Source organism: Thermothelomyces heterothallicus (assembly GCF_042370625.1).
Source record: "Thermothelomyces heterothallicus CBS 202.75 unplaced genomic scaffold P884_scaffold_29, whole genome shotgun sequence".
Taxonomy (NCBI): Eukaryota; Fungi; Ascomycota; class Sordariomycetes; order Sordariales; family Chaetomiaceae; genus Thermothelomyces; species Thermothelomyces heterothallicus.
In genome coordinates, this window is record NW_027192590.1 from 344368 (window position 1) to 370622 (window position 26255).

The 26255-nt window shown below is 57.8% G+C and overlaps 10 protein-coding genes and 1 non-coding gene across 11 annotated transcripts; 6 read left to right on the forward strand and 5 right to left on the reverse strand.

Moving 5' to 3' along the window:
• Positions 1 to 1224: 1224 nt before the first annotated feature.
• Positions 1225 to 2758, reverse strand: P884DRAFT_209703 (uncharacterized protein; the record flags this gene model as incomplete). The annotated part of the gene is made up of 3 exons (XM_069438953.1): positions 1225 to 1535; positions 1635 to 2338; positions 2421 to 2758. 3 exons carry the CDS (start codon positions 2756 to 2758, stop codon positions 1225 to 1227), a joined length of 1353 nt encoding a protein of 450 aa, XP_069294389.1.
• Positions 2759 to 4546: 1788 nt separating this feature from the next.
• On the forward strand, positions 4547 to 6561 carry P884DRAFT_280415 (MFS sugar transporter-like protein; the record flags this gene model as incomplete). Its single annotated transcript, XM_069443434.1, has 4 exons — positions 4547 to 4651; positions 4752 to 5866; positions 6069 to 6242; positions 6354 to 6561. 4 exons carry the CDS (start codon positions 4547 to 4549, stop codon positions 6559 to 6561), a joined length of 1602 nt encoding a protein of 533 aa, XP_069294390.1.
• A 156-nt stretch (positions 6562 to 6717) lies between these two features.
• Positions 6718 to 9889, reverse strand: P884DRAFT_287543 (OPT oligopeptide transporter protein-domain-containing protein). The gene is made up of 3 exons (XM_069443890.1): positions 9254 to 9889; positions 7216 to 9081; positions 6718 to 7141 (listed from the first exon to the last, which is right to left on the reverse strand). The coding sequence occupies exons 1-3, from the start codon at positions 9531 to 9533 to the stop codon at positions 7029 to 7031; spliced, it is 2259 nt and encodes a 752-aa protein (XP_069294391.1). The 5' UTR covers positions 9534 to 9889; the 3' UTR covers positions 6718 to 7028.
• Positions 9890 to 11126: 1237 nt separating this feature from the next.
• On the forward strand, positions 11127 to 11657 carry P884DRAFT_280437 (uncharacterized protein; the record flags this gene model as incomplete). The annotated part of the gene is made up of 4 exons (XM_069443435.1): positions 11127 to 11171; positions 11260 to 11303; positions 11347 to 11498; positions 11551 to 11657. The coding sequence occupies 4 exons, from the start codon at positions 11127 to 11129 to the stop codon at positions 11655 to 11657; spliced, it is 348 nt and encodes a 115-aa protein (XP_069294392.1).
• Positions 11658 to 13904: 2247 nt separating this feature from the next.
• Positions 13905 to 15232, forward strand: P884DRAFT_209681 (aspartic peptidase domain-containing protein; the record flags this gene model as incomplete). The annotated part of the gene is made up of 2 exons (XM_069438951.1): positions 13905 to 14646; positions 14721 to 15232. The coding sequence occupies 2 exons, from the start codon at positions 13905 to 13907 to the stop codon at positions 15230 to 15232; spliced, it is 1254 nt and encodes a 417-aa protein (XP_069294393.1).
• A 562-nt stretch (positions 15233 to 15794) lies between these two features.
• Positions 15795 to 15881, reverse strand: P884DRAFT_t159. The gene has a single exon. It is a non-coding gene; the product is annotated as a tRNA-Gln (tRNA).
• Positions 15882 to 16085: 204 nt separating this feature from the next.
• Positions 16086 to 17022, reverse strand: P884DRAFT_250475 (uncharacterized protein). Its single transcript, XM_069440645.1, has 2 exons — positions 16905 to 17022; positions 16086 to 16820 (listed from the first exon to the last, which is right to left on the reverse strand). Exons 1-2 carry the CDS (start codon positions 16905 to 16907, stop codon positions 16398 to 16400), a joined length of 426 nt encoding a protein of 141 aa, XP_069294394.1. The 5' UTR covers positions 16908 to 17022; the 3' UTR covers positions 16086 to 16397.
• A 301-nt stretch (positions 17023 to 17323) lies between these two features.
• Positions 17324 to 18022, forward strand: P884DRAFT_209692 (uncharacterized protein; the record flags this gene model as incomplete). Its single annotated transcript, XM_069438952.1, has 2 exons — positions 17324 to 17780; positions 17847 to 18022. 2 exons carry the CDS (start codon positions 17324 to 17326, stop codon positions 18020 to 18022), a joined length of 633 nt encoding a protein of 210 aa, XP_069294395.1.
• A 1312-nt stretch (positions 18023 to 19334) lies between these two features.
• P884DRAFT_209759 (FAD-linked oxidoreductase-like protein) lies at positions 19335 to 20492 on the forward strand (the record flags this gene model as incomplete). Its single annotated transcript, XM_069438957.1, has 1 exon — positions 19335 to 20492. One exon carries the CDS (start codon positions 19335 to 19337, stop codon positions 20490 to 20492), a length of 1158 nt encoding a protein of 385 aa, XP_069294396.1.
• A 372-nt stretch (positions 20493 to 20864) lies between these two features.
• On the reverse strand, positions 20865 to 21926 carry P884DRAFT_230954 (kinase binding protein CGI-121-domain-containing protein). Its single transcript, XM_069439812.1, has 2 exons — positions 21426 to 21926; positions 20865 to 21370 (listed from the first exon to the last, which is right to left on the reverse strand). The coding sequence occupies exons 1-2, from the start codon at positions 21699 to 21701 to the stop codon at positions 21038 to 21040; spliced, it is 609 nt and encodes a 202-aa protein (XP_069294397.1). The 5' UTR covers positions 21702 to 21926; the 3' UTR covers positions 20865 to 21037.
• Positions 21927 to 22606: 680 nt separating this feature from the next.
• Positions 22607 to 25575, forward strand: P884DRAFT_209767 (fungal-specific transcription factor domain-containing protein; the record flags this gene model as incomplete). The annotated part of the gene is made up of 4 exons (XM_069438959.1): positions 22607 to 22789; positions 22870 to 23592; positions 23646 to 24717; positions 24779 to 25575. The coding sequence occupies 4 exons, from the start codon at positions 22607 to 22609 to the stop codon at positions 25573 to 25575; spliced, it is 2775 nt and encodes a 924-aa protein (XP_069294398.1).
• Between the last annotated feature and the right edge of the window lie 680 nt (positions 25576 to 26255).

Below are 26255 nucleotides of genomic sequence, written 5' to 3' on the forward strand. Positions count from 1 at the left end.
GGGGTGGAGGGGCGAGGGCTTCGGCTTCAAGTGGCAGTGATGGTGCCCGTTCCCGAGACGAGTCGAGCTGAATGCGCAAGTGCAAGATAAGAGAGTCATCTCTGAGCCGTGCTCTTCTTGTTATGTCGCGCCATGTGTCATTATGTAGCATGTACGGAGATAGTTATGCTGGACTAGTGTCTTCGTTCGCGGCTCCGCAGAGCAAGGCGGGCCGATGGTTGCACAGTGATTGATTTGCATCGCTTGAGGAGCTTGCGAGTCGATGATTGCAACGGGAGGGCTTGAAACAAGGCCCATCGCCAAAATATCGCCAAAGTATTTCCACAACTGGCTAGCCTCGAGCCGCCGGTTCTGCGATCGCTGCGCTTGGCAGGACGAGTCCCAGTCGCCGCCGCTTGCAGCAGACGGGAGCAGGTCGAAGGCAGCTGAGAATGAAACAAGTCCCTGTTGGAGCCCACCAGGAAATCGGAGAAGAACCCTAACCCGTGACTTGCAAGGAAACCTATCGACCTGAAATTACGGAGTAGTTACGTTATTAGGCCCAAGCTTATCCTTCCCAACGCTGCTTCGCTGGCCAGAATATGGTACCGACCCCCACTCCCGAACCAATAGGGAGCCGCGGCCTGAAAACTGGAGAGCTGAAAAAAAAGGTTCAAACGACCACAACAACCCAGCAAAAAAAACCCACCTTGGCCAGCTGAAAGCCACCCAGCAGCCAGGCATTCCCGTTCCTGTTTACGGCGTATATTGTACAGGAATTCCTGAGTAATCCGTACACGAGTCGAGTTATTGCGGCCCAACTTTTCGGATCGGCTGCTGATGCCGTCGCACACAAAGGAAGATCGATTAAAAATTCGCAGGTGATCCGACCCGCCTCTAACCGTGAGCATTAACTAGTGTGACCTGATCGCTCTCTGAACAAGGTAAGCCACGACGGCAGTGGCTGCTGCAGGCTGTACTGTGTAAGACTCACGACTGTGGCGTTACGGCGCGCGGGCACGGCCAAGCTTGAGAGTCGCTGCGAAACACACGGACGCCACTCTTTCTGAGCCATTCGACCCCATCTCCTGCAATGCACTAGTGCACACATACATAGAGGTACCCATGCACGAGGTCTCGGTTTGACGAATGGAAAAGGAAGCGCACCCTCTTCTTCCCCCCGGGGACCGCCGAGCACTCCGTCGCTCATCGGGCGCCGCCTTCGCGTACGGTCGGGCGCGCGGTTCACAGCTGGAAGTCGAGAACCGCCACATTCCGCCCGCGCGCGGGATCCTCTTCCTCAGCCAGCACCAGCACCGACAGGACGTTGTCATGCTCCAGTCTCGTGGCGTCAACCAGCGGCTCTCCGGTCAGCTTGCCGCCTTTCCAGACCTCCTCGTAGTTGGCGTACCCGCCCGCCCTGGACGCCCTGAGAATCTGCAGCTCCGAGGCGGCAAAGTTGGGGAGCAAAATGTACAGGTCGCCCGTCTTGCTGATCGCCAGCCGTCCACGAGCGCTCCCCGTGACGGGTCGTATCGGCCGTCGTGACCAGGTCCCTAGGTAGCGAAAAGTCGGGAAAAAAAAGAGGCGGTTAGTCTGCGCTCCCGTCCCCGTCACGGCGCCAGGGGAGGTTCGGGGTCTGGGGAAGGACTCACCCTCCGGCGACCGGTAGTAGTGTCTCCACACGGCACGGTCTTGTTCTCCCCCGTCCAGAGTGTCTCTGTTCAACACGTGGACGCCGCCCTCTTGATCGACCGTCTGGGCCTCCTGGTTCGTGAGGCCCGAGTGCTTGGGGATCTCAAAGGCGACAATTCCCTCGGCGTCGTTGGTGATGGTCTCGCCCTCGCGCAGGCGGGCAATGACGGTGCCGGCGCCGTTCCGCCATGTATACCCCATGTCGTCGCTGTACGCGTAGCACATGTCGTGGTTGTTCTCGGCGCCGTTGGGCCCGGCCTGCTGCTTGTGCTTGGTGTCGAGCGGGTCGTCCCAGCCGTCGTAGTACACGAAGCCGCGGTACACCCACGTGACGTGCAGCCTGCCGTCGCGCCAGTCCATCCCGTGAACGTACGGGTTGCTCTGGATGCCGGTGAGGTGGCGTCCCACGTACGCGAACCGCTTCTCGGCCGGCTCGTACAGGTACAGGTGGTCGTTGCCGAGCCCGGCCTTGCCGTCGCGGAACGAGCAGAACAGGTGGCCGCCCAGGGTCCCGAAGAAGCGCGGGTACGTCACGTCTCGGAACGGGGGGTGGCTCGTCGGCAGGCCGGGGAGGGCATGGAGCGTCGGCGTGAAGAGCGAGGCCCTCCAATCGAAGTCGCCCGGTCGCGTAGCTACCTCGGGAGCCGAGGAGCGGTATTTCAAGCTGGGGGCGCCCCGGTCGGTCAGTCCTTGTCCATCAGTCCCGCTTCAATTCTGGTTTGGCAACCCGTTGTTGGCCTGCTCACACATCGCAGTGGTGGTCAAAGGACAGATGGATGACGCCGTCCACGGGGGAGATGCCTATCTGGACCGTGTTGTGACCATCATCCGTCGTCTGGGCGTAGTCGTCTAGCACCAGGACCTCCCAATCGCCTCCGGGCAGCTGCCTCCTGGCGACATGGACATAGAGAGGCTCTCCGGCCGCGTCCGACGAATCTGATTGGCGGAAAGAATAAAAGCAGGCATACTGCCACCCGTTGAAGGTCACTATGGCATCCTGCTGGAACGCGTAGCAGTTGATGTTGAACTGACGCCGCCGCGCAGCATCTCGGCCAAGCACCGTGGCCGTGGGTTGCGAGAGCATCTTGGCGCCGGTCTTAGAGACGGGACAACCTGCATCAATCTATTCGATGGAGCCCCAGATATGTATGTACAGTACGTGTGCACAACAAGGCCTCCCGGGGATTCGGGACCGATCAACACGTGCGCACGTAGCAAAAGATGGCAGCTGCGGGCTGCGGCGAGAGAGCTCTTGAGAGCCTCACGAGTACCGGGCAACCATGCAACGATCCGTCTGTCTTTCCTTTTCACTCGCCAGTCTCCACTCCGAGTTGGTGATCTAGGGCGGCTAATGGACCGGGCCCCGTGATGGCCCCTGATTCGTGGAGAAATGCTGTCTGGAAACGGGCAATGAGTTCCACGACAGGGATCATCACCTGGCAAATGGAGACGCCCACGGCCCCGGCAGTGTGGGAGGGCCGCCAACTCTTGCATCAGACCCGTGCTGGTCACTTTGGGGAAGGGCGTGCACGGCAAATGCTTGGTTGGGCAAGGGAGCAGACCCCGTACGGAGGTAGTAGTAGTATACGCTGGAGTCGGACAGCACACACTGCCGAGGGAGCCAACCGTTTTGCGAGAGAGATACAAGAGAGGGCGAGTTGATTCATCACACGCTCTCGTCCGAAAGATACGGGCTTCCAACGATCCTCGTGAAACATACCGGGACGCCGAACAGCAACATCAAGACGAGCAAAAAGATGACGAGGGTGCCAGGCGGAGAAAAGAGAGTTGTCAGAGAGACACATTCTTGGCGCCTTGTTTCTCCATGCTCATCTTCCCCAGTTCGTCCCCGCCCCCGCCTTTCGCCCCAAGCGACCCCAACTTTTCCGCCCCGGTTCTGCTCCACACGATACGAATAGGCTAATACGGATCCATGGGCCAACAGCGACACCGGGCGTTCACCAGCATGTTGGTGTACTGTACTGTGTACGGGAGTAGTAGTACAGAGTACAGACTGCCTGCTGCGAGATAATGCATTACTACGCGCGTCAAGTGCCTACCGGGGAACGTGAGAGCTCCCCCCTCTCTGGTTGGGGGAAGACCGCATCCAACGCCCATTACGACGAGGTACTACTGTACATACATACGTACATACGTACGGAGTACTCCGTTGCAAACCCGAGCGCTGCAGGTCATGGTCGCCGTCTTGGCGGGCAGGAAAGAGGAAAACCGTTAACCTGCTGCAGGTGAGCTCCCCCCCCCCCCCGGGCCAACGCCTCCATTTGGTGGAAAAAAAAAAGGGCGGGACTTGGGGCCGCTGGGACCTCGCCTGCACTGGGAAGCATCCGTCCTAGCGTGGCAAGGCAACGAGAGACGGCAGCAGAGGTCACTTTCAACCAGGACGCCGGTCCAATGCTACCACTGCTACCAATGCTACCAATGCTACCTTGAGGCCGATCTGCCCCAGCCATTTGTTTGCAAAAAGGCAAGGTTGGCGAGCCTTTCTCCGTCTCCGCACCCGCTGGGGTAGGATCACAGATGGAGCCGGTCCGGGATCGAGACCTGGGACCCCCAATCAGCCCAATCAGGGACCAGCGTCCCGAAGGGGGTGACAGCGGGCCCGTTTGCCCGCACGAATCCCCCTTGTCTGATATCGCGGGAGAAGAGCAGTGCGACTACAAAAAGGCCCGGATTGCTTACCTGCCAGCGTCTCACTCATCTGAGTCCGAGTCCCGGCGCAATCTGGGGTCCCGTCTTCCTCCCTCCCGCCGCCGTCTCTTCAGAGCGTTGAAGAAGACTCCCCCTCCGGATCTTGATACACACACCCTTCCCTTCTCGTCGCAACACATCGACAGGGACAGGTTTCACCACCATGGGGCTGTCGACCAAGATATTGCAAAAGATCGTGCGGAACGAGGCCATGGCCTCGGATCCGCCCGAGATCTACGGCTGGCGTGTCTACTTGCTCGCCTGCTCGGTAAGTCGTACTGCGGACGGGGGCCGAGCATTTCTTTATCAAGATCACCGTCGCTGACGTCTGGGTTTTTTTATGTATATTTTTTTACCCTCATTCGCAGGCATGCTTCGGCGCCATGTCCTTCGGTTGGGACTCGTCCGTCATCGGCGGCGTCATCGTCCTGCCGCCGTTCATCCGGGACTTCAATCTTGGTGATCCGAAGTCGCAGGCCTCGGCCAACCTGTCGGCCAACATCGTCTCGACTCTCCAAGCCGGCTGTTTCCTCGGCGCCCTGGTCGCCTCTCCCATGACGGATCGGTTCGGGCGAAAGTGGTGCCTCATCGGCGTCTCCCTGATCATCATCATCGGCATCATCATGCAGGCCGCCGCCAGCGGCAACCTGGGCCCCATGTACGCCGGTCGCTTCATCGCGGGCGCCGGCGTCGGCGCGGCCAGCACCATCAACCCCATCTACGTGTCCGAGAACGCGCCGCGGGCGATCCGCGGCCTGCTCACCGGCCTGTACCAGCTCTTCATCGTGACGGGCGGCATGATCGCCTTCTGGATCAACTACTCGGTCAGCATCCACTTCCCGACGACCAAGATCATGTACGTCTTCCCGCTCGCCATCCAGGCGCTCCCGGCCGCGCTGCTGTGCCTGTGCATGCTGCTCTGCCAGGAATCGCCCCGCTGGCTGGCCCGCCGGGACCGCTGGGAGGAGACCAAGCGGGTCCTGTCGCGCATCCGCAACCTGCCGCCCGACCACCCGTACATCCGGGACGAGTTCCAGGAGATCGTCGCCCAGCTCGAGCACGAGCGCCAGCTCATCGGCGACGCCAGCTTCTGGAACCTGCAGCGCGAGATGTGGACCATCGCCGGCAACCGCCGCCGCGTCCTCATCAGCATCTTCCTCATGATCTGCCAGCAGATGACGGGCACCAACGCCATCAACACGTACGCGCCCACCATCTTCAAGAACCTCGGCCTGACCGGCACCTCCACCTCGCTCTTCAGCACCGGCGTCTACGGCATCGTCAAGGTCACCAGCTGCATCATCTTCCTGCTCTTCATGGCCGACTCCCTCGGCCGCCGCCGCAGCCTGCTCTGGACCTCCATCGCTCAGGGTCTCGCCATGTTCTACATTGGCCTCTACGTCCGCATCGCCCCGCCCAAGGAGGGCGATTCCGTCCCGCCCGCCGGCTACTTTGCCCTCGTCTGCATCTTCCTCTTTGCAGCGTGAGTTTTCCCTCTTTTTTTTTTCCCCCCTCTCCCTCCCGTTTTGCTCCCTTCCTCCTTCCCACCACCTTGCATTTTTCGTCTCGTGTGCAAAAATGCAAAGAAGAGAAGAGAAGAGAAGAGAAGAAAAAGGATGAAGGGAAAAAAAAAATTAGGGACCGTCATTCACTAACGTCTCTGTCTCCTCCTCCTCCTCCTCCAGCTTCTTCCAATTCGGCTGGGGCCCCGCCTGCTGGATCTACGCCAGTGAGATCCCCGCCGCCCGACTGCGCTCGCTCAACGTGGCGTACGCGGCCGCCACCCAGTGGCTCTTTAACTTTGTCGTCGCTCGCACCGTGCCCGTCATGATCGTCACCATGGGCGAAGGTGGATACGGGTGAGTCCCTTATATATATATATATATATATATATATGTCTTTTTCATCTTTTGCCTCCTCTTCCCGCCTTTAACACGCAAGACACCGACGGGTGGAGCTAACTACCGCAGAACATACCTCCTCTTTGGCAGCTTCTGCTTCTCCATGTTCGTCTTTGTCTGGTTCTTCGTGCCCGAGACTAAGGGCGTGTCGCTCGAGGCCATGGACAAGCTGTTCGGCGTCACCGACGAATCGAGCAAGTCGCTGACCGTGGACGAGGACGCCAAGGAGAAGGAGAAGGATGGGCCCCACGCTCGCCAGGCCGAGGTGGTGGCTTAAAGGGACAGGACCCCTCCCCCCTTGGGTTACTAGGAAACGCGGGAGTAATGTATTTTTTGAGCCTCTTTGTGCTGGTTATCCATCATCTGATATTACACAACGATCGTATTCCCAGCAGTATTTTCTGCTGCTTGCACTCGTCATCCATCTACATTTCTAGAGCTGTAAAGTGACTGGCGAACTGGGTGACTACGTCCATCTTTCCTCACTGCGTACCGTTCCTTGCATAAAAGCCAATGTTATGCATGCCCCTCTCACATAATGTGCAGTGTTATATCAAGATATGCAGAAGGCATCGTGTAGTCATTACTCGGCATCCTGCCCTATCTCATTGGTATCGCGGTATCATCCATGAACGTGCCTAAAAAACAACCAGTAAATAAAAGAACACAAAAAACTCTCCCCAGGTAGGGCTTGGCTTGGTCCCCTGGTGGCAATAATTACCAGGTAAGACCGCCGCCCCATAACTAGCACGAATTCATCGGGCAGGCCACGTTGGTGCCCTTGACGCTGCCATCAACATTGGCAAGCGTGAGAATGGCACCGACGACACCGCCAAGACCCTCGCCGGCAATGAAACCTGGAGAGAGGGGGAAAAAACCGGTTAGTCACGTAGAAACACTCGAGTTCCGGGGAAACCAAAAGGGGACTTACCAGCAGCGACGGCATAGCCGTAGATATCCCAGGTCCTCATGCTGTACTTCCTCCAGAGGGCGGCAATGATGGCACCGAGCAGCGCAGCGTTGGCAAACACGGGGGCAGGGATAACCCAGGACAGAGCGATGGCACCCCAGTTGGGCAGCCAGGCGCGGTACTTGGCGCGGTCGCCGACCAGGTAGAAGTGGCGGATCACGACCTGGATGATGGAGACGACGCCCATGACGATGGCAAAGATGCCGCTCTTGAGTGGGATGGAGACGTTGGGGTCGGTGACGGCCTGCGCGACGGCGGCCCAGGCCGACACGGAGGGGACGAGGAAGGGGCACTTGGCGCGATCCTCCTGGTTAGGGGACCAGATGCAGGGGTAGGCCGACGTGAAGAGCACAAAGAGGCCCGGGCCGAGCCAGACGGAGCAGAAGGCGCCAATGGCCTGGGCGATCCACTGCTTGATGGGGGAGGTGCCGATCAGGAAGCCAGTACGGAAGTCGCTGACCAGCGAGGTGGCCATGTCGGCACCGCCCGAAGCCAGAGCGCCGGCAACGAGGTTGATCTTTTGGGCGTGCTGGATCGTGTAGCCGCTGTTGGTGGCGCCGCCAAAGATGAGCTGCGACGCCTTGGAGGCGGCCGTGAGCGGCGTATTGTCGGTCACAGCACCAATCTGGATGGCGAGGAAGGAGAAGAGGAAGGCGAGCACGATGGCAAGGACGGTCAGGCCCGGGTGGGTGTCCCACTGGAAGTGGAAGATGATCATGCCGATGACGAGGGCGACGAGCAGGCCCAGGGCCCACATCCACGTCTTGACCTGCTCCTTGGGCGGGAAGGGATCCTCGACAATGTCCTCATTCTTGGCCTGGACGGCGCCATGCTTCTCAAAGAAAGCGCTCGACTTGCCGCGCGCAACCAGCGTGCTGTTGATGCCCGCACAGGTCTGGTTCCAGATCGACTTGGCGCCTGCCCAGATGGCCTTGTACTGAACGAACAGCTCGGCCATGGAGCAGCACACCATGACCATGACGCCGGGCCAGAGGAGCCAGTAACGCGGGGAGGGTGTCTGCTTGCCGAGGTTGCTAAGGCTGGCGAAAGTGTAGTAGCCGTTCCACTTGGGATCGCCGTCGCTCAGGTCGATACCGATGCACTCGCCGTAGTGGACCAGAGCGGGCCCGATGATGGCCCAGGCGGTGAGAGAGCCGATGAACATGGAGATGGCGGGGTTGAGGCCAATCAGGATGCCGGAGCCGATGAAGGCGGGCGTCCACTCCATATACCAGCCCCAGGACTCGATATTCATGGCCCAGCTCTTGTAGCCGCTCCAGATGTGAATCCAGGTGAAGACGTGCCAGTCGTAAAGGATGCCGACCGCGTAGTAGGAAGAGACGCGGTGGATAAGGGCACCAAAGAAGCAGACAGCGAGGCACTTGAGCTTCTTGAGGGCGTCGATGCTGCCCGCGGCACCGGCGTGCATGGATCGGATCGTCAGGGCAACGGCCGTCGCGGTCGGGAACATGAGCTTTAGCTCCCGGGCGACCTGGATAATGAAGAAGCGGCGGAGCGGCGTGACGTAAAAGAGGCCAATGAAGGAGGTGACGAGGGTGATGGTGAAAATGATGCCGATGTCATCCTTGGGGGAATGACCCGGGTCCATGACACCAAGCTGGTACATGGCGGGAATCGCAGCGACGAAGATACCGCCAGTGCCGCCGGCGCCGGTGGCGGCGGCCTGAACGATCGAGTTCTCTTGGGGACCAAACATGCCGCCGATTATGGGGAGCTTGCCGGCCGTCTTGTCGAGCAGCTTCAGAACACCGTAACCGAAGATGGCGCCGAACATGTTGGCGCTGAATGTGAAACCCGTCTTCAGACCTGGTGGAGAGTCAGCGCGGGCTCGCTCCTGGCCAAGCTGCCGTCACGCTCGTGGGCTGCCAAGTTCGGGGCTCGATCCCGGGTGGGGGTGGGCGGGGGGGGGGGGGGGGGGGGGTGGGGGGGGGGGGGGGGGGGGGGGGGGGAATTGGAAGGGAGGGGGGAAGTCACTCACCGAGGTAGAGGTTGGAGGCGCAGACAAGCGAGCCCAAGACACAGCCGGTGAAGACGGCCCGGAAGGTGAGCGGGTTCTCCTCGTGCGGAATTGAGGGATCCATGGCCAGCGGGCGGTACAGGTCCTCCTCATCGACCTCCTCAACGTCGGTGGGGGCCTTCTCGACCGAGACGTCGTGCGTCTTGAGCTCGGTGGCATCTTCGACGGGCGGCTGGCTCTCGGCGAACGGGCGCACCGCGCCGGTGGCCGCGGTGGCCTCGAAGGACTTCTTCTCCGTCATTGTGGGCGGTGAATATCCGTGTGGATGTCGCTCTCGGGGCGTGCAAAACCACCAGTGAGGCAGGACTCCCTGCCTGGGTTTGGCGAGGGCGCGATTGACGAAACCGGAAGAGTCTTGGGATGTAAAGCGGGAAAGGAAAGAACGGGAAGGAGTAGAGCGCGCTGGCGTGCAGCGGACGATGTATTTAAAGTAATGCGCCGGTCGAGTCCGCGGTTGTCTTACTCGAGACCAGCTGCCAAGTGCGGTAGAAGGCCGAACCGGAAGCAGAATGTGGTTTCTGTCATGCGCTTATCCGGTTTCCATTGCCAGTCGGGGAAGCGCGCCCTTGCGCTGCCATGTGCTGCTCCATTTTCCCCCTTCCCCCGGGAGCGTGATAAGGAAGGAACGCCAGATGGGATGGAAACGCTCTGCCGCGGGTTCTTGCTCCCTGGCGCACCGCAGCCAACACGCCCCGGCTGGGGTGGAGCAAACTAGCCGATTGGCATTCAGAACGGCCGGCCATTCGATGATTCGCCGGAGCGACGAGGACACGCCCAAAATAGGCAGGTCGAAAGCGTGTCATTTCTCTATGTAAAGACAAAAAGTGGACCGTCTCTGGCCTCCGGGAGCTATGTGGGCATGCGGTCTCGGCGCGCGTCTGCGCTGCTTCCTGCATTCATGACACTCTATCAAATGAAGCTGATCTGGCAAGTCCTGTCCATCGATAATGTGGGGTTGGTTTAGCCTTGAATGGGCGAGTTCGTGGACGTTCTCAAACGTAGTGTATGCAGGTAATAAGGAAGGTATGTATGTACGAATTACTCCGTATTGGAATATCGATGCGCAGGCCCTGTCAAACTTTTTGCTGCTTCTCCATGCTGTTGTTCGGCTGCAGTCTTTGCCCTATTACGACACACGGCCTCCTGAGGCCCTACTTCGATCAACCAACGCACCCACGGATCGATATATGCATTGTGTTCTGAGTTAAGTGAATGATGACCCGGGAGGCAAAACGATCAGCAAGTGCTCCGAGGTATGCTGCGGGCAAACATCGAGGGTCGACCAATCGCGAGGCATGATTGGCTGGCCCTTTGGGGCACGTTATCCAAGAGGGCAGGTTGCCAGTTCCCGCCTGCAGAAGCCACCATGCCGGGAACAGCAGGCAGTCGGAGGATTCGCTTGGCTGTGCCCGCCCCCGCCATTTGCTGAAACGGCGAACAACGGACAAGGACTGCGAATTACTTCGTCCACGACTTGGACTTCCCAAGATCGCAGACCCACCGCAATCGGATCTGCTTCCGTAACCGGTCGAATATTGTCATTTTATGACTCCTTTGAAAGGGTCAAAGACTCGAAGGGTGTGTACCCAATACCATAGTCCGTACAGTGACGGGAGATCGAGGCTGCCGTCGTGCGACAGAGGCAACGACAACGGCGATTATTAGCGACTGATAAGGTAGGTAGGCCAAATTCGCCCGAGCCTCGGCACCTAGAACTGCTGTCGACCCGGTGAGGCTCACCTCCCCGGAAACTCTAGGGGTTCTGGATTGCCAACCGCGTCTTCTCATCTCCAAAAATAGGCAGGTACTCAACGGTCCTTCACTAGTCGCCAGGATGGCTGACCGTACCTCGAAACCCCACTGGCCCAACTTCGCTCCCGTCGCACACTAATGCACCGGCTTGGCACAGGGCCCTTGAGTTTGGCCTGTCTGTGCACGGAACAACCTGGTGGTTCCTCCCAGAGTAGTGGAGGCGGCCAGACATGAGGACTGCTGCATGGATCGGCCGCCGGTTCAATCAATTCTTGGAGGCGCAATCCTTTGGATACACGCAGGCAGCGTGGTGGCGTGCAACATGCTTTGCAGCAGTCGAGCCTCGAGGATCTGAGATCGCTCGACATTGTCTCGGGCCCGTCCCGCAACAACCACAAAAGGTGTGGGGGTTGCCTTCCAGACTTTCTAGGCCTCCAGACTGATTTTGCAGTACGTATGGGCGTATGCACTATACTACTCCGAACAAGGATCAGTTCGAGCGATAGTTATCGCCGCCAGCAACAGAGCCAGTTGGCTCACGTCTTCTACCACAACCAACACCTGCCCGCTTGCGGAGCCACTCCCTCAGGATCAGTCCGCAGGCAATAACTAGCGCGTTGAAGAGCTTCCTTCAGCCAGCATCCCATCATGGCTAGCAAAATGCAGCTTCGCGTGACCGTTAGCAGGTTTGGTGGCCTGTCGTGTGCTCGTACAACTCCATATACACTACATCCCGGCCACAGCCAACACCAAACACCAAGCACCTGCCAATCCCGGAAAGGGGCCTAGTATGGTCGGGGCCCAATCATGCGGCGCCGCGAGCGAGGCACGCTCGTGTTGTAAGATATCGAGACGACCAAGACGGCGGCGACAAGATAACCCTCTGGCAATTGGGCCCGCTGAAGGAGGCACTGACAGGGTCTGTCATCGAGTGTTTTCACGCGCTTCACGAGCCGCAGCAATGCCCTCATTGTGTGCAAACCCTGGTTTTAAAAGCCTGACATCTCTCTGGGAACGCTCTACCATGAAAAGCTCCCTTCCGCCCCACTTGCCCACTCCAGCCTTACCAAGTCGAGACAAGCGCTGCCAAGCCGCAAAAGGCTTGTCTCCTGCCGTTCCTGCAACAGCCCGCACGCTAGCCACCCCTCCGGGAGAGCTATCAGTAACGTTAGTAACTGCATGGCCGAGCCAGGGCGTCCGCGCTAACACCACCCCTGTGTGCTGCGTCCTTCGTCGCGTGCGTGTCTAGTCATCTTCGTCAGCTTCCAACACCGCTCGAGCATTTTACGGAGATCGCGAGACCAAGCTGTTGCTGCTATGAAAGTGCCGTTCAGCCGAGGCTGGGAACGGCTATTCAGTACGCCGTTCTCTGCAATTTCCGAGGCGGCATCATCTTTCTGTCCGCACTAACTAATTACAGAGGAATTTTTCTAATACCATCTCAACTTATTTAGTCCATTCCACGTCATATCACGGTTACCGGTCCAATAGTAAGAACTTCTGGTTGTGTATGGAAGCAGACGGTTCAAACTCCTCGACTTCTAGCTTCCTCTGTTCCTTGGTCCTGTTCAGAGAGGGTGACTGGTGGAAGCAGGCGCACCTCTCTCGGCGTGACCACACAACGGGTTGCCCCCACGATACATAGCAAGTAAAACTTGACACGCGCGTTCTCGGTCGCGCAACGAGCCACACCGGGTCAGAGTAGTGTCTGTTGCCTTTTTGGCATCATGGTGCTTCAACGGTTGGCTGCAGAATGGAGGAAGTAGATCTTCTCGGCCATTTCGCCTACATGGCATTCTTTACTGTGTAACATCTCCCGACCTTCCTGGTGTGATGTTGCCCTAGTCCCTTCGGTCGGCTGCCCGTCCTAGCACTTTATTCACCCCAGTAGATGCACTTGCAGATGCTGGTTCAGGGTTGCAGCTGGTGATTTTGCCAGGGAGGAAATGCAACGGTGATGCACGCCACGCCGATGCCCATACACATCGTATTATAGTTCATGGATAGACACTTATGCAGCAGATTGTGCCCCGGGCCGCCGGGTTGCCCAGAGTGCCGGGTTCCCAGGATTGATGAACCTTGACATCTGTAAGCTAGTTAGGTATCAGAAGCGTGCAAACTTCTCTCGCATGCTCCACAAGCATCAAGAGCAACGTGCAACGCTGGCTAAACACATTGGCCATTTCTTGTGTCCATATATCGCGCTCTTTTGTCCTCTTAGGTAGTCTATAAGGTACTTTGTTGAGCCTTTGAAGCCACTGCTGCATAGCCTCCTTCTGTTGTTTGAGTCTTCCATCTGCGTTTCATACTTGTCCAGTGGTACAGCTTTGACGCAATTGTAGTAAGCGCCAGATATTAAATCGCTGCGCGTTCTTCGTATGACTTGCATTTGTCAAGGGGCGAAACGCAGTGTTGCTGCGGAATATCTGAAGAATGTATAGCTGCTTGCAAACGCAGCAGGTCCGATATGTGTCTTATTTATTCGGCAGGTCCGGTATTCCAGGCCGACGGCAGCGAGTTGCTGGTTTTGTGCTTGCAATGCTATTTCCTTGAGCCGTTCGTGGTTGCCGCACTTTGATTCCTGGCAAGTAGCGGTTGCATTATTCGTATTGTCGGTGCTTTCCATCGGCCTGCTTGTCCCATTCGTGTCAACTCAGAAAAGGATTCCATCATCTTGACTTTCTGCATGCAGCCTGCCAGAGTCGAGCTCGAAGACTGAATGTGCTCTGCTGCGTATACCAACGAGGGGGTGTGGCACCTTTCGTCTTTCAGTTGCAGTCTGGTTCCTTTGAATTTTCGGAGTCTTCAACAACGTTCTCGAGCCATTGCTGCCTAACAAAGGATCAAGTCATTTGACATTATGCATCTCACCCCAGCTCTCGTTGCTGCCACCTGCGCAGTCGAAGTTTGTGCCGGTGTCTTGCCCCGATCTTCCAGTACCCCGACGAGCTTTGGGTCGGGCACCCTGTCCTTGAAGCAGGTGCGCAACCCAAACTTCGTCCCAAATGGGCCGGTCCAGCTCGCCCGAATCTACCACAAGTACGGCGTTCCTCTGCCGCATGATCTTAGAGAAGCAGTGGCCCGCTTCCGAGCCGACACACGCAAGCGATCGAACGGCAGCACCGAGACGAATCCCGAGGCAAACGATGTCGAGTACCTGACACCGGTTTCCATCGGCACTCCTCCGCAAGTTCTCAACCTCGATTTCGACACGGGATCCAGTGACCTCTGGGTGTTTAGCTCAGAGACCAGGTCCAGCGATGTGCAGGGGCAGACCATATACGACCCGAACGAGAGTTCCACGGCCCGGAAGCTGCAGGGCTACTCTTGGCAGATCTCCTACGGAGACGGCAGCTCCTCGAGTGGCGATGTGTACACCGATGCAGTCACCGTCGGTGGATTGACAGTTCCGTCCCAGGCCGTCGAGATTGCGAGGAGGGTATCGGATGAGTTCACTTCGGACCCCAATAACGACGGCCTCCTTGGCCTTGGCTTCAGTTCCATCAATACTGTCCAGCCCGTGCCACAAAAGACGTTCTTCGATAATGCTAAGGCCGACCTCGACGCCCCTATCTTTACAGCCGACCTCAAAGCCAGCGCTCGTAAGTGACTCCACCACGCACCAGCAACAAAGATCCCTCCTTCGGACCTGAGGCTGACAAGGCGATGCGAGCAGCCGGGTACTTCAACTTTGGTTACATTGACCCCGGTGCCTACACCGGCGAAATCACATACATGCCCGTAGACAGCAGCGACGGGTTCTGGGCGTGGACGTCACCGGGATACGCGGTTGGTTCCGGAAGCTTCAAGAGCACCACGATTCAAGGCATTGCGGACACGGGTACGTCCCTGTTTCTTCTGCCCAGTTCTGTGGTCTCGGCCTACTACGGCCACATCAGCGGCGCAAAGTACGACAGCATTCAGGGTGGCTACACCCTGCCCTGCAGCGGGTCAGTCCCAGACTTTGCCTTCGGGATCGGCGACAGCAACAGCACGATTACCGTGCCCGGGGATTACGTGAGATATGCGGCAACCGACTCGAGCGGCATTACATGTTTTGGTGGGATCCAGGCGAATACGGGGATCGGGTTCTCCATCTTTGGAGACGTTGCTCTCAAGGCTGCCTTTGTCGTCTTTGACGGCGACAAGCAGCAGCTGGGTTGGGCCTCCAAGCCCTTGCCGTCCTAAGTGACCATGCGTATGAAATACGCATCTCGCCGGAGTGATACGCGGCAAAGCCGAGAAGAAAATGAAACGCTCCCATGGCTATACGCCGGTATAACATTCCTTACGTTTGCTACGAGGCCTCTCTACGCATAAATTTGCTACTCTATTTATGGACTGATCGTTTCTTTCTTTTCTTCCTCTCTTCTTTGCCCTCTCATCATGTTACTGCGGGTCACACAAAATATTTGGTGGATGCTTTGGTGGGTTGCCAGTTCAGAAGCACATGGAGGTATTGTTGGGCTGTTTATTCATACCAAATCAAATATGCCTCACAGGAAGATGCAGAAGTTAGAACACGAATGGTTGAAGCCATCGAGGGTTTGCAACGTTCGCGAATTGACCAAACCTACACGTAGCTAAGGTAACGCTCGCTCAAAAGACCGAAGCGCATGCTGGACGGTATGTTCCATAATTTGGGACGCATTTGTGATTCATGAATTCGGTTGGGCAAGCACAGATGTCGTTAAGTGGCCACGGACTTTCCGAGGCCAGTGGTTGGAGCTGCCCAAATGAGGCAAAAAAGAGGTCGTGCCCGGGTTCGAACCGGGGTTTCTGGAAATTTCGACACCTTCGTCAAAATCCAGAGTGATAACCACTACACTACACAACCTTTTTACCGAAGCTGCCACACCTAGGCTCTATCTTAAACTTATAAATGGCTGTATGAGAGCCAATCGAAACCAAGAACCTCGCTCGCCACCAAGCCCCGTCGTAATCCTGGGATCGGCTTCCAGACAGATCAGTTGCAATGTGTACAACGTATCACGTAGCTTTTTCACGGTGAACAGATGACCTTCACTCTCATGCTTACTAAGCCTGATTCTGCGCTCCTGTCCGCCTTTGGTCTGGGCATCATAAATTGCGTCCCAAAGCATTGGCCTTGGCGGTGGAGGTTTGCTTTTACCGATGGCTTCAGCCACGCAAAATTTACAAGAATTTTCAAGCTTTTTGGAGCCAGCACTGATTGGAGGCCCATTAGGGTATCGGACTGTCCCCTTGGGTAACACCTGGCTCCGGGTATCTTATATCATGGTCAACGCCAATCCCAGAATGCTCCACGCGCCTTACTCTCATGAGAGACGCAATGGAAAACCAGACAAGACGCCGCTTGGAGTATTCACAAGTCTTATTCCTCATCTTCCTCAATAATCGGAACTTCCACCACAAACTGGGCGCTAGCCTCGTCTGCGTCGGAATCCAGAAAGGTGAAGGCAACAGAGCACATGTCCGTCAGCCCCTTCTTGCCGATTGTGTCGGTCTCTGTTGCCTTGATGGTCCTCCATCCTTGATTCAGATCATTGGGGTTCTTTGGAAGTGCGTATGCTACTTTGATATCGCTGTCATTGGCTGGTACAGGCGTTACCTGCGACTCGGCGGGGTTGGTCGAGCTGTTCAAGCCGTTGGGATAGCGGTCTCGGAGAATCGAGAGTAGCTCGGCGGTAAGACGGGAAAACGACCAGTCTGCCATAGCTATGAGAAAGATGGTATGCATGCCGTACTTCAGGCGGACCGTAAGTTCGGGGTCCTCGACAGTCTTCGCATTGGGAGGCTGGTCACGGCGAGCGAGAAGTGGTTAGTAAGTCAATTATCGGCCGAGCGACCCGGCTCGGGTCAACAGAAGCGTAATACTTGCCATTATGATATGCGTTAATCGGAGTATTTCCTAATTGAACGAGTGAAGAGAACGGATTCCGGTAGAGGTCTCCAACCAAAGGTGATGTTGGCGATGCGCATGGACGCCTAGATATGCCAAGATTGGAGGGAGGGAGGCGTCGACGTTTGGACCCGCTGAACCACGCTACAAGGAACTTTTTAAGGGTAGGGATTAGTTAGTTACTCCGTACACAAGCTGCAATGAAGCTTGGACCATCCGTCGCGGACCCGAAATCCCATTTTCGACACTGCACGCGACTGACAGCGAGACGGACTGGATTCGACCTCTCAAGGCAACACGAACACTTCTCACTGGCGGTGCGACTTCTTTGAAGGGCCTTTGAATCTTTGGTCCCCTTTTGCCGTTCTCAACAGCACCGCTCAGTCGCAAACGACACGATGGCTGCGACAGACGACAACGCCGCCTCGCATGCACATGCGCGGCGTAACGAGCCTCCGCCGCTGTCCAGGGCGGAGGTCGACCAGCTCTACCGAAACGCTCGCCTCTCCCTTCCCGCCCCTTTGCGGATTCCGATGGCGTCGGTTCTGTCGTTCTTGGCTGGGTTCACTCTCGGCACGGCGAATGGCGGGAAGATGGCCGGCTTGCAGTTCCGCGCCGAGCATGCGCACAAGCTGCCCACGACCACTACCGGCTGGTACTTGTACCACAAGAGCAAGAACTACCACATGGCGTACAGAGGAATACGCGAGGGCATCCGGATGGGGTTGAGAGTGTCGTTCTGGACAACGGCCATGTTTGGCATCGAGCAGATGTTTGATTCGTACCGCGGAACCGCCGACGTGCTCAATACAATAACATCCTGCGTCACTGTAGCGGGGGGTTTCAGTCTTTGGAGTATGCTACCAGCTCTGTTTCGGGCGTGGGTGTCGGATTGTTGCTAACGTCATGGCCCTGGTGCAGATCGCTTCTCGTTGCCGATGACGGCTCGAACTACAAAAGCCGCCCTCGTCGCTGGGTTTGTATACGGAGGCCTGCAGGACATCTTGGGCATAGTAAGAGGCCGCCCCATCAGATATGTCGACTGGGTTAGACAGCGATTGGGGTACCCCCGACGAGAAGACCCTAAAATGCAATAACGGGCATCTGGCCTTGTCTCGCGACGCCCTGGTCCGTCGGGTGGACCGGATGTGCTGGGGGGGGGGGGGGGGGGTGGCCTCTCCTACGCCGAAGTACCGCCTTTTCGGCCAGCCCAAACAAAGAGCCAATCGGTATAACGTTACGAGCATGTCCAAAGAGAGGGACGACGCATCTTGAAGAAACCCCCACAATTCATTCGGCGCCGATAGCGGGTCACCTGACCACCGCGACAGACGTCGCCGACATCAACCGCAAACAAGGGACTCTGCTCGAAGTTTCGAGGTGGGATTGAAATTGATGACACCAAGCCACGCTGCAGCTTCCCCTGCGTTGCTTAGCTGGGGGGATTTGCTCTTGATGAAGCCTGGATCCATTTTACCGCCCTAAAGCGTTTTTTTTTTTCTTGACGCTGTGCTAGGCCGCTTGGCAAGCCCCGCCCAAATGGTTCTTTGGAGCTCCGAACACTCGTCGTGGGGCTGCGGTGCGATGCCGGCAGATAGCGGGCGCCCCACCAGCGCGGCTATCTACGGTTTTCCGATAATGGGACCTGGCGATAACATCATCGGGCGCATCGCCAGCCACGATAGAGGGACGTTCTGGACTCACGTTGACAGTCAATGCTGTCCCGCAATCCCTCCGTAGATTGGTGGATTCTGGTGCGTTCGGCAGCCGGGGCCATTGGGATGTGCGACACCGGCAGGAGGGAAAGGCCGAGGAGCAAGCTGTTGATCGATTATATCTTCGCCGTTCGTCCCATCAATTGGAGCACCAGCTGGTAATGCAGTTACCAATTTCCGAGCCCTCTCTCCCTGGCATATAGACTGCAATCATCTTGACGGTCTCCACTACGCACCGCCCCGAGTTCATTCAAGGAACCGCACCGAGCAACAAACAAGACAGCACTTTAAATTTCACGCGATGGCGCGGTTCCCCGGGCCCATACCTGGGCTTCTTTCACCATGTCACGTAATGAACGCAAAGTCGACCTCCACGGCGATCATACCTGCCAGGAAGGCTTTTCCTCCTCCCATTTATGCTGCTGTCTCAAATTCGCAACGGTCTGCTCTATCAGAGACAAGGCCAGCATCGTCATCGTCACGGTCATTACACTCGTCCTCCAACCAGCCCTCTCAAACCGGTCAGTTTAGGATAGGTGCAGGCGACTTGCCCTCTCCGACGCATGAGCATCAATCATCCAAGATGGGCCGGCCTGCACCGCTAGCTGTGCTGCCGTTGGCCAACGTTCTGCGGTCGCTCATGACGACCACGGTCTCGTCCTCGCCGCTACTGCTGCCGCCCTCGCTGGCTGTGATGTCTGCCCTCGCCAACACTACGCGGCCGCTGCTCAACCCGGACAGGAATCCCATCCTCCGCTTCTTTCTCAAAAAGACATTCTATGCCCAGTTTTGCGCCGGCGAGAACGCGGCTGAAGTACGACGGACTATCGAGTCGCTCAAGGGGATCGGTTTCGCCGGCGTCATTCTGGGCCATGCCAGGGAGGTAGTTCTTAGCGAAGCGCAAATGAAGGATCTCACGTCGTGTAGCAGCGGCGCCGTGGCCGACGAATGTGTGCGAAATGAAATCACCCCGTGGGCCAAAGGAACGATGGAAACGGTGATGCTCGCTTCCCCGGGCGACTTTGTCGCGCTCAAGTTCACGGGCGCCGGCCGACAGGCCCTCTATGCCCTTTCCAAGCGCCTGCCGCCATCCGAGGCCCTGTCGAGCGCTATTGACGCCATCTGCCGCCTGGCCGCTGACCGTGGCGTCCGCCTGCTCTTCGATGCCGAGCAGCAGGCCCTCCAGCCGGGTATCGACGATTGGTCCCTCGAATACATGCGCAAGTTCAACACCGCCAATAGCGCCGTCGTCTACGGGACTTACCAGGCCTATCTGAAGGCAACGCCCTCGACGCTCAGCCGGCACCTTGCTGCTGCGCGTGAGGGTGGGTTTGCGCTGGGCGTCAAGCTCGTCCGGGGCGCCTACCTGGGCTCTGATCCGCGGCATCTCATCCACGATACCAAGGCGGACACGGACATGGCGTATGACGGCCTTGCCGAGGCGCTCCTGCGGAGACGGTGGAACGACCAGCTCAGGCCGCAGAGTGAGCGCGACGAAGATGCGGCGTTCCCCAATGTGAGCGTGGTTCTGGCTACGCACAACCGCGAGTCTGTGCTTAGGGCGCAGGCAATCCTCTCTGAGGGGAGTGCCGAGTGCGTGGACGTGGCATTTGCTCAGTTGCAGGGCATGGCGGACGAGGTCAGCTGCGAGCTGGTGATGAGAGGTGCCGGGGACAAGACCCCCCGTGCCTACAAGTACCTCGTCTGGGGGTCGACGGGCGAATGCATGAAGTATCTGCTGCGGAGAGCCCACGAGAACCGAGACGCGGTGCAGAGGACACGAGCCGGGCGCGACGCCATGCGGGCCGAACTGATGCGGAGGGTCAAGAAGGCGTTTGGGTTATCCACTTGAAGTGCTGAATTGGGGTAACACTGCACGCGAAGAAGGCTTCGGGGGCAGGAGTTTGGGGGGGGAGCGATACTTTGGTTGACTTCTGGTGCCATCACGACTCTTAGCGTCCACGGAGGGCTATTCTATTTTTTTTCTAGCAAGCTTAATGAGACCGGTTCAATCCATTAACCACGGTTCTGGTACGGATTGCTGCCGTGTGCGGAACCATTTTGGATATCCATGACTTTCCCAAACCGAGCACCACACCCTCAAAGCGAGATTTTGACAGTTCTCCACGTTTGTAGTGTGGCATAAGGAGAGCTGCGGTCGACATCGAGTGGCGACACATCTAATCCTCAGTCTATGGTCCTTGCACCTATACTCCGCGGCCTTCGTCTCCAGAGAACCTCCCGGTGCCGCGCAAAGTCACGGCTGTGGCAAGCCGGATCTCTCGTATCGAGCGCGGGTTGGAAGGGAGGTCACTAGCCTCAGGCTGCCTTGTTGGTGAGACTTTCTGTCCCCCTCATATGAGGCCAGTTCCAACATCGCAGCCAGTAGCCCGATTCTCATAACCCCCGCAACGCCATCCCCATGATTGCCAACCTCTCGCTCTGCCTCCGCTTCTCCTGCTCGTCGGAAATTCGGTCTAGCGCCGGGACGCCGTTGAGACGGTAATACTTGCGCACCTTGGGCCAATCGGTAGTTTGAGCAAGCTCGGCATCTGTTAAAGGTGTCGGCTCTCCGTGGACATGCTGACTCAGGTGATCCCAGATGGCCTGTTGCGTTTGTATTGGTGCCGAGTCTCCATCTTGTGCATTCGACGGTGGCACGACCTTGACCACTATCAGGTCTTTTGTCTTGCCGGGAGTGATACCCCATCTCCGATAAGCGTCTGCGATCTGGGGCTAGGTTAGCATAAATCGAGGCACTCGGGCGCGGAACAGAGGGAAGTACGTTATTGTTGGCATTGAACGAGACCACAATCTCCGAGTGAACATTGGGTGTTCGTAGTGTCCCGTCCAGCAAGACGTTGACGGCGCTGTAGATGGCCGAGAGGAGGTGTAGTCGGGAAATGACCGACGAGGCATCAATAAAGGCGTACTCGAATTCGCTGTTCCGAGAGAGGAGTTGCGCGTGAAGGAAGTCGGCATTTGACACGTCACGAAAGAAGGCGGCATAGATCAGGCAGCTCGAGGGAATGTGTTCCAGCTCGAGCTTTTCGAGAGCCATATCTGCGGTTGTCCTGTTTCCAAAGAGTCGTGGCCTCGGCGTTATGCTCGTCGTATGCGGCCGTAAGGAAGGATCTACAGTAAATAACGTTAGATCGCGGCGTCAAGCCTAGCGGCCGCGGAAGCCGACAAGATCGTCCGATAATAATAAGCCCGACACTTGCAAGACTTGTCCAGTGCCCGGTTCGAGGGGCAGCGCGGGGTTGGCCGTTGACAGCCCTGCCTGCAATGGTGGGGTTCGCAGCTGCAGGAGTGGTGGAGCTGGCCGCTTGTGGGCCACCTTAACCTTTTCTCCAATTCGTAGTGTACCCAGCCAGGGCATCGATCATCCCCTTGCGGTTTGAATCTCCTGGAGAATTGACCACCAACTGAAGTTGAATAAGCGTGTCCTTTCACTGGCCCGTACTAGGTAACGCAACAAAATATATATGCACATACATCGTCGTGAGCCCGCCTTGCGAACACGCCCTTGGAGCGGTGGTGCCAACCCCTGCAACGCAAGGGTACTTTGCATATGAATCGTTTCAGGCATCTGCTAATCACACTGTGTGCTGCCGATGCCGCGCCGAGCTTAGGAAATCCCGACACTCTGGAGACGCGCTGCATTGCTGCATTGAATCGGGCGGATTCAGTCGCCCCTGAACATCTGGATCTGGGGCCGGCAATCATCTCCCCCCGTTCATCGAACATCGGCAACCTCCGTTCCGTTCAACACCGGATCCTTGACCCGGTCAAGCACGGGGGCACGGGTGGCTTTCAAGCGCTTTTGCATCGTGCGTTGAATCGCCGCCACGACTGCAGTTCAAGGGTCTCTTCTCTCTTCAAGCCCTGCCGCCCGTGTTGGCGCGGCACGACATCGCCAGAAAGCTGGAAGCGCACCGGGTCCTGCCCCGTCGCCGAGACACCATGCCCCAACCCCGTCCGCCCAAGCGGCCTAGCGACGCCGGCGACGGGTCAGCCGACTCGGCGGCCCCTGCGCCCAAGGTGAAGCTGGCGCGTCTCGAGCGCGGGCCCGAGGAGTTCTCCAACGTTGTCAAGAGCAAACTGCAGTCGTACACGCGCACGGGGCAGGCATGCGACCGATGCAAGGTGAGCATGTCGCGCGCCTCGATTCCATTCCAAGTTTGCAAGCACCCGCCCGAGACTGACTTTGTTGTTGCTCCGCGTAGGTCCGCAAGATTCGCTGTGACGCCCTCCCGGAAGGCTGCTCGCATTGCGCCACCCAAAACCTCGAGTGTTATGTCACCGACCGCGTCACTGGCCGCACCGAGCGGAGGGGCTATCTGCAACAGCTCGAACGCGAGAAAGGTGCCATGCTCGTCCACATCCGCGAGCTCGAGAAGCTGCTGGAGAACCACGGCGTCGAAGTACGGCCGTGGCAGTGGCCGGGGTATACCACCACCTACCCTCCGGGAGTCAGTTTCGACCACCTTGGCAACCCGGTTCAAGATCCGTCTTCCAAGGAGCAATGGCAGCAAGTCGGCTTGGTGTGGGTCAAGAACAGCCAGAAAAAGTCGCAAAATAACAGCGGTGCCCAACCGCCGTGGTCGACCCTCGCGTCCAGGCCGAGAGACAGCTACCTGGGCGTCTCGTCGGACAGCGAACCCCTGAGTTCTATCAAGGGGACGACGCTGTCCATCCTCGGGACCAATATCGACATTACCTGTTTCGACGCCCCTGACATGGACGAGCCCGCTCCCGGCACGCCCATCGGGTCGCCGCTCTACAACAAATCGGTCATGGCTTACCTCCAGTCCGCCCTCAACATCAACCCTCCGCTGACCAATGTGGAACTGCCCCCCAAGATGGAGGCATTCCGTTACGCCGAGTGGTACTTCCTCATGATCCATCCGTTCCTCCCAATCCTGCACAAGCCCTCCTTCATGCAGCTTGTAAGGCTTCCAGCCCCTTCGGCCGCGTCGTGCCCCGCGCTAATGTCCGACAGTTAACACGCATCTACGACGACCCGACGTTTAAGCCAACGGTGCCGGAGCTGGTCATTGTCCACATGGTCCTCGCCACCATCTATTTTCAGTACGGCGTCAGGAATCGAGAGGAGCCCGAGAAGCACGCCCAGCTCAACGACCTCTCCAACAAGCATTACCACTGGAGCCTGAGCAAGTTCTTCGATCTTGCCACCTCTCAGTCGGTGACCGCCGTCCAGGCCCTCGCCATCATCGCCTCGCATACCCGCAACTTCCCCAAGCCCGAGTGCTCTTTGGCCGTCTCGAGCTACGCTTTCGGCAGGGCCATCGAGATGAACCTGCACAGGGCCGCCAAGATACCGGCCGGCGGTACGACACTCGAGAACGAAGTGTGCAAGAGGGTCTGGTGGGCCATCCTGGCCATCCTGTGCACGCTGAACGGACGGCTCGGGCGGCCCATGCCCATTTCCGTCGAAGAGTTCGACGTCGAGTTCCCGATCGCCATCGACGACGAATTCATCGGGGAGGAAGGCATTCTGGATCCGTCCAAGATTGGTCACTGCAGCTACCATGCGGGACTGATTGCGTTCAAGATGACGCCCTTGTTCATCGAGATGTATTCCAAACTTTACAGTGTGCGTCGCGACCCGAGCAAGTACGTCCAGGTGGTCAGCCAGCTCGAGGAGGCCCTGCGCAATCTCTTGGACGGGCTCCCGGACGAGCTCCGAGTGGAGAAGTGCCAACCGGGCAATCGGGTCTTTGCTCTCTATACCCAGGCCTTCTGCCTGGAGTTCACCCTGTGTCTACGACACCCTTCCGTCTGCCTGACAGACGACCCCAAGATCTGTGCCGAGAACACCAGGATCTGCGAGGACGCCGCTCGAAAGCTGCTCAAGGTGGTTGGGTCCCTGTACAAGCTCAAGTCACTGGACACAACGTGGTACCAGCAGGCGGTGTACATCGCCGCCATGTTCTCGGCTCTGGTGGCGCACTGGCAGCGACGTTTCGAGACGACGGCGGCCGAGGTTGCCGCTCTCCGTGAGGATATGTCGCTTTGGCTCGGCATCATTAGGGAAATCGGGAGGCTCCAGGGTAAGTTCTTGCCACACCCACCAGTTACTTTTTTGCACTTAGTATACTGACACGGGCCTAGGCACCGGCGATCGTCTAGCCACCGAGATTAGCGGCATCATCGAGCGAACTATCAGCTGGATCGAGCAAGACATGGGCCGCAAGCCGGGCTCCCCAGCCGGCGAAGCCTCCGTCAAACAGCAGCCGGATTCGTATCCAACATCGGCGAAACCGAAGCAACAAGTAGAAGACCCGGGCAATCCGCTGCTGCCGGCCAGTGTAGGAATGGTCGGCTCCTCCGAACAGCGAAGCGCTGGTCCGACCAACGGCAACGCGTATTACGATGGCGGAGTGGCGGGCTCGACCGCTCCTTATCCGCCTCTCGGCTACGGTGACCAAGCGAACGGGGGAACCGCTCTCAACAACAACGGAAACGGGACAGTCGATTCCGCCGACGGGACCCAGTATCTATATGCGGCAGCGTCTGCCGCAACAGCAGCTGCGGGGCCCAACCACACCGGCGCGATGAATCAGGCGGCCGCAGCACAGAACCCATTGGTCGCCTTTGCGTCGCAAGCCACGCAGCACGTCGCCGGCCAGACGACGGATAGCTGGCCCGCACAGACGTCGTTGATGGGGCATCCCGCGGCGCCCGCCAATCCGTGGCACGACTGGACAAATGCCATACAGGACACCCAGGATCGGTACAGCGCCAACGCCCTGCTCACGCTGAACTCGGGGCGGCCGGGTGATGCCGGCACCGGCACCGGCGCGGTAGTCGACCACGTCGGACAGGGGGATGCGATGGCCAACGCACACACCGGACAGTGGCCTCTTCTACTGTTCCACGACGGGTCCGGGAACGTGAGCGGGCCATAGGCAGCTCGATCTCCCTTATCGGCATGCTCTTTTTTTTTTTGGGGGGGGGGGGGGAGGGGTGCTATTTTATCATATCTACGGGGGCCTGCTTTGGTGTCGGTGTAGGCTTACCTGCTGGGCCACATGTGCCTGGGACTAACTAATACCGGCCTGTTTTGGGAGCAATCATGCTAAAACAAAAAGCTATAATTCAGTCTCTGGCATTTTTGCCATGAAGGGTGATGGGTTGGTGTTTGGGCGTCGAGTTGGAAGCAGCAGGGAACATTGCTGGCAATCTTCTGGGCTGATTTACCGGATATACCCAAAGGTATCTTTGTCCTGAGCAATTTGGATCATCTAATGTTTTGTGGCGGGGTTCGATTCGATATGCGTTAGCTCGGTGGCCAGGATATAACAGGGGACCTTCAGGATGGCATAACAGGAACATATACACGTTTATTCAGGGAATGCTACAGCCTACAAGACATGACATGCTCTTAGCAACGACATTGACTGGGAGACGCTGCTCATCGTTGATAGACAGATTGGCAGAACCGGGCTGCTTGGTACGGTTATGGGCCTCAGCCTGCTCTACCCATTCGCTTTCCCCCATTCTCCCCCAACTTTCCCCCTTTGTTGACCTACCCTCCAGCACAGAGCTGCGGCTGAGGGTAGTCGCCGGCCAGATTGAGCCCGTGGAT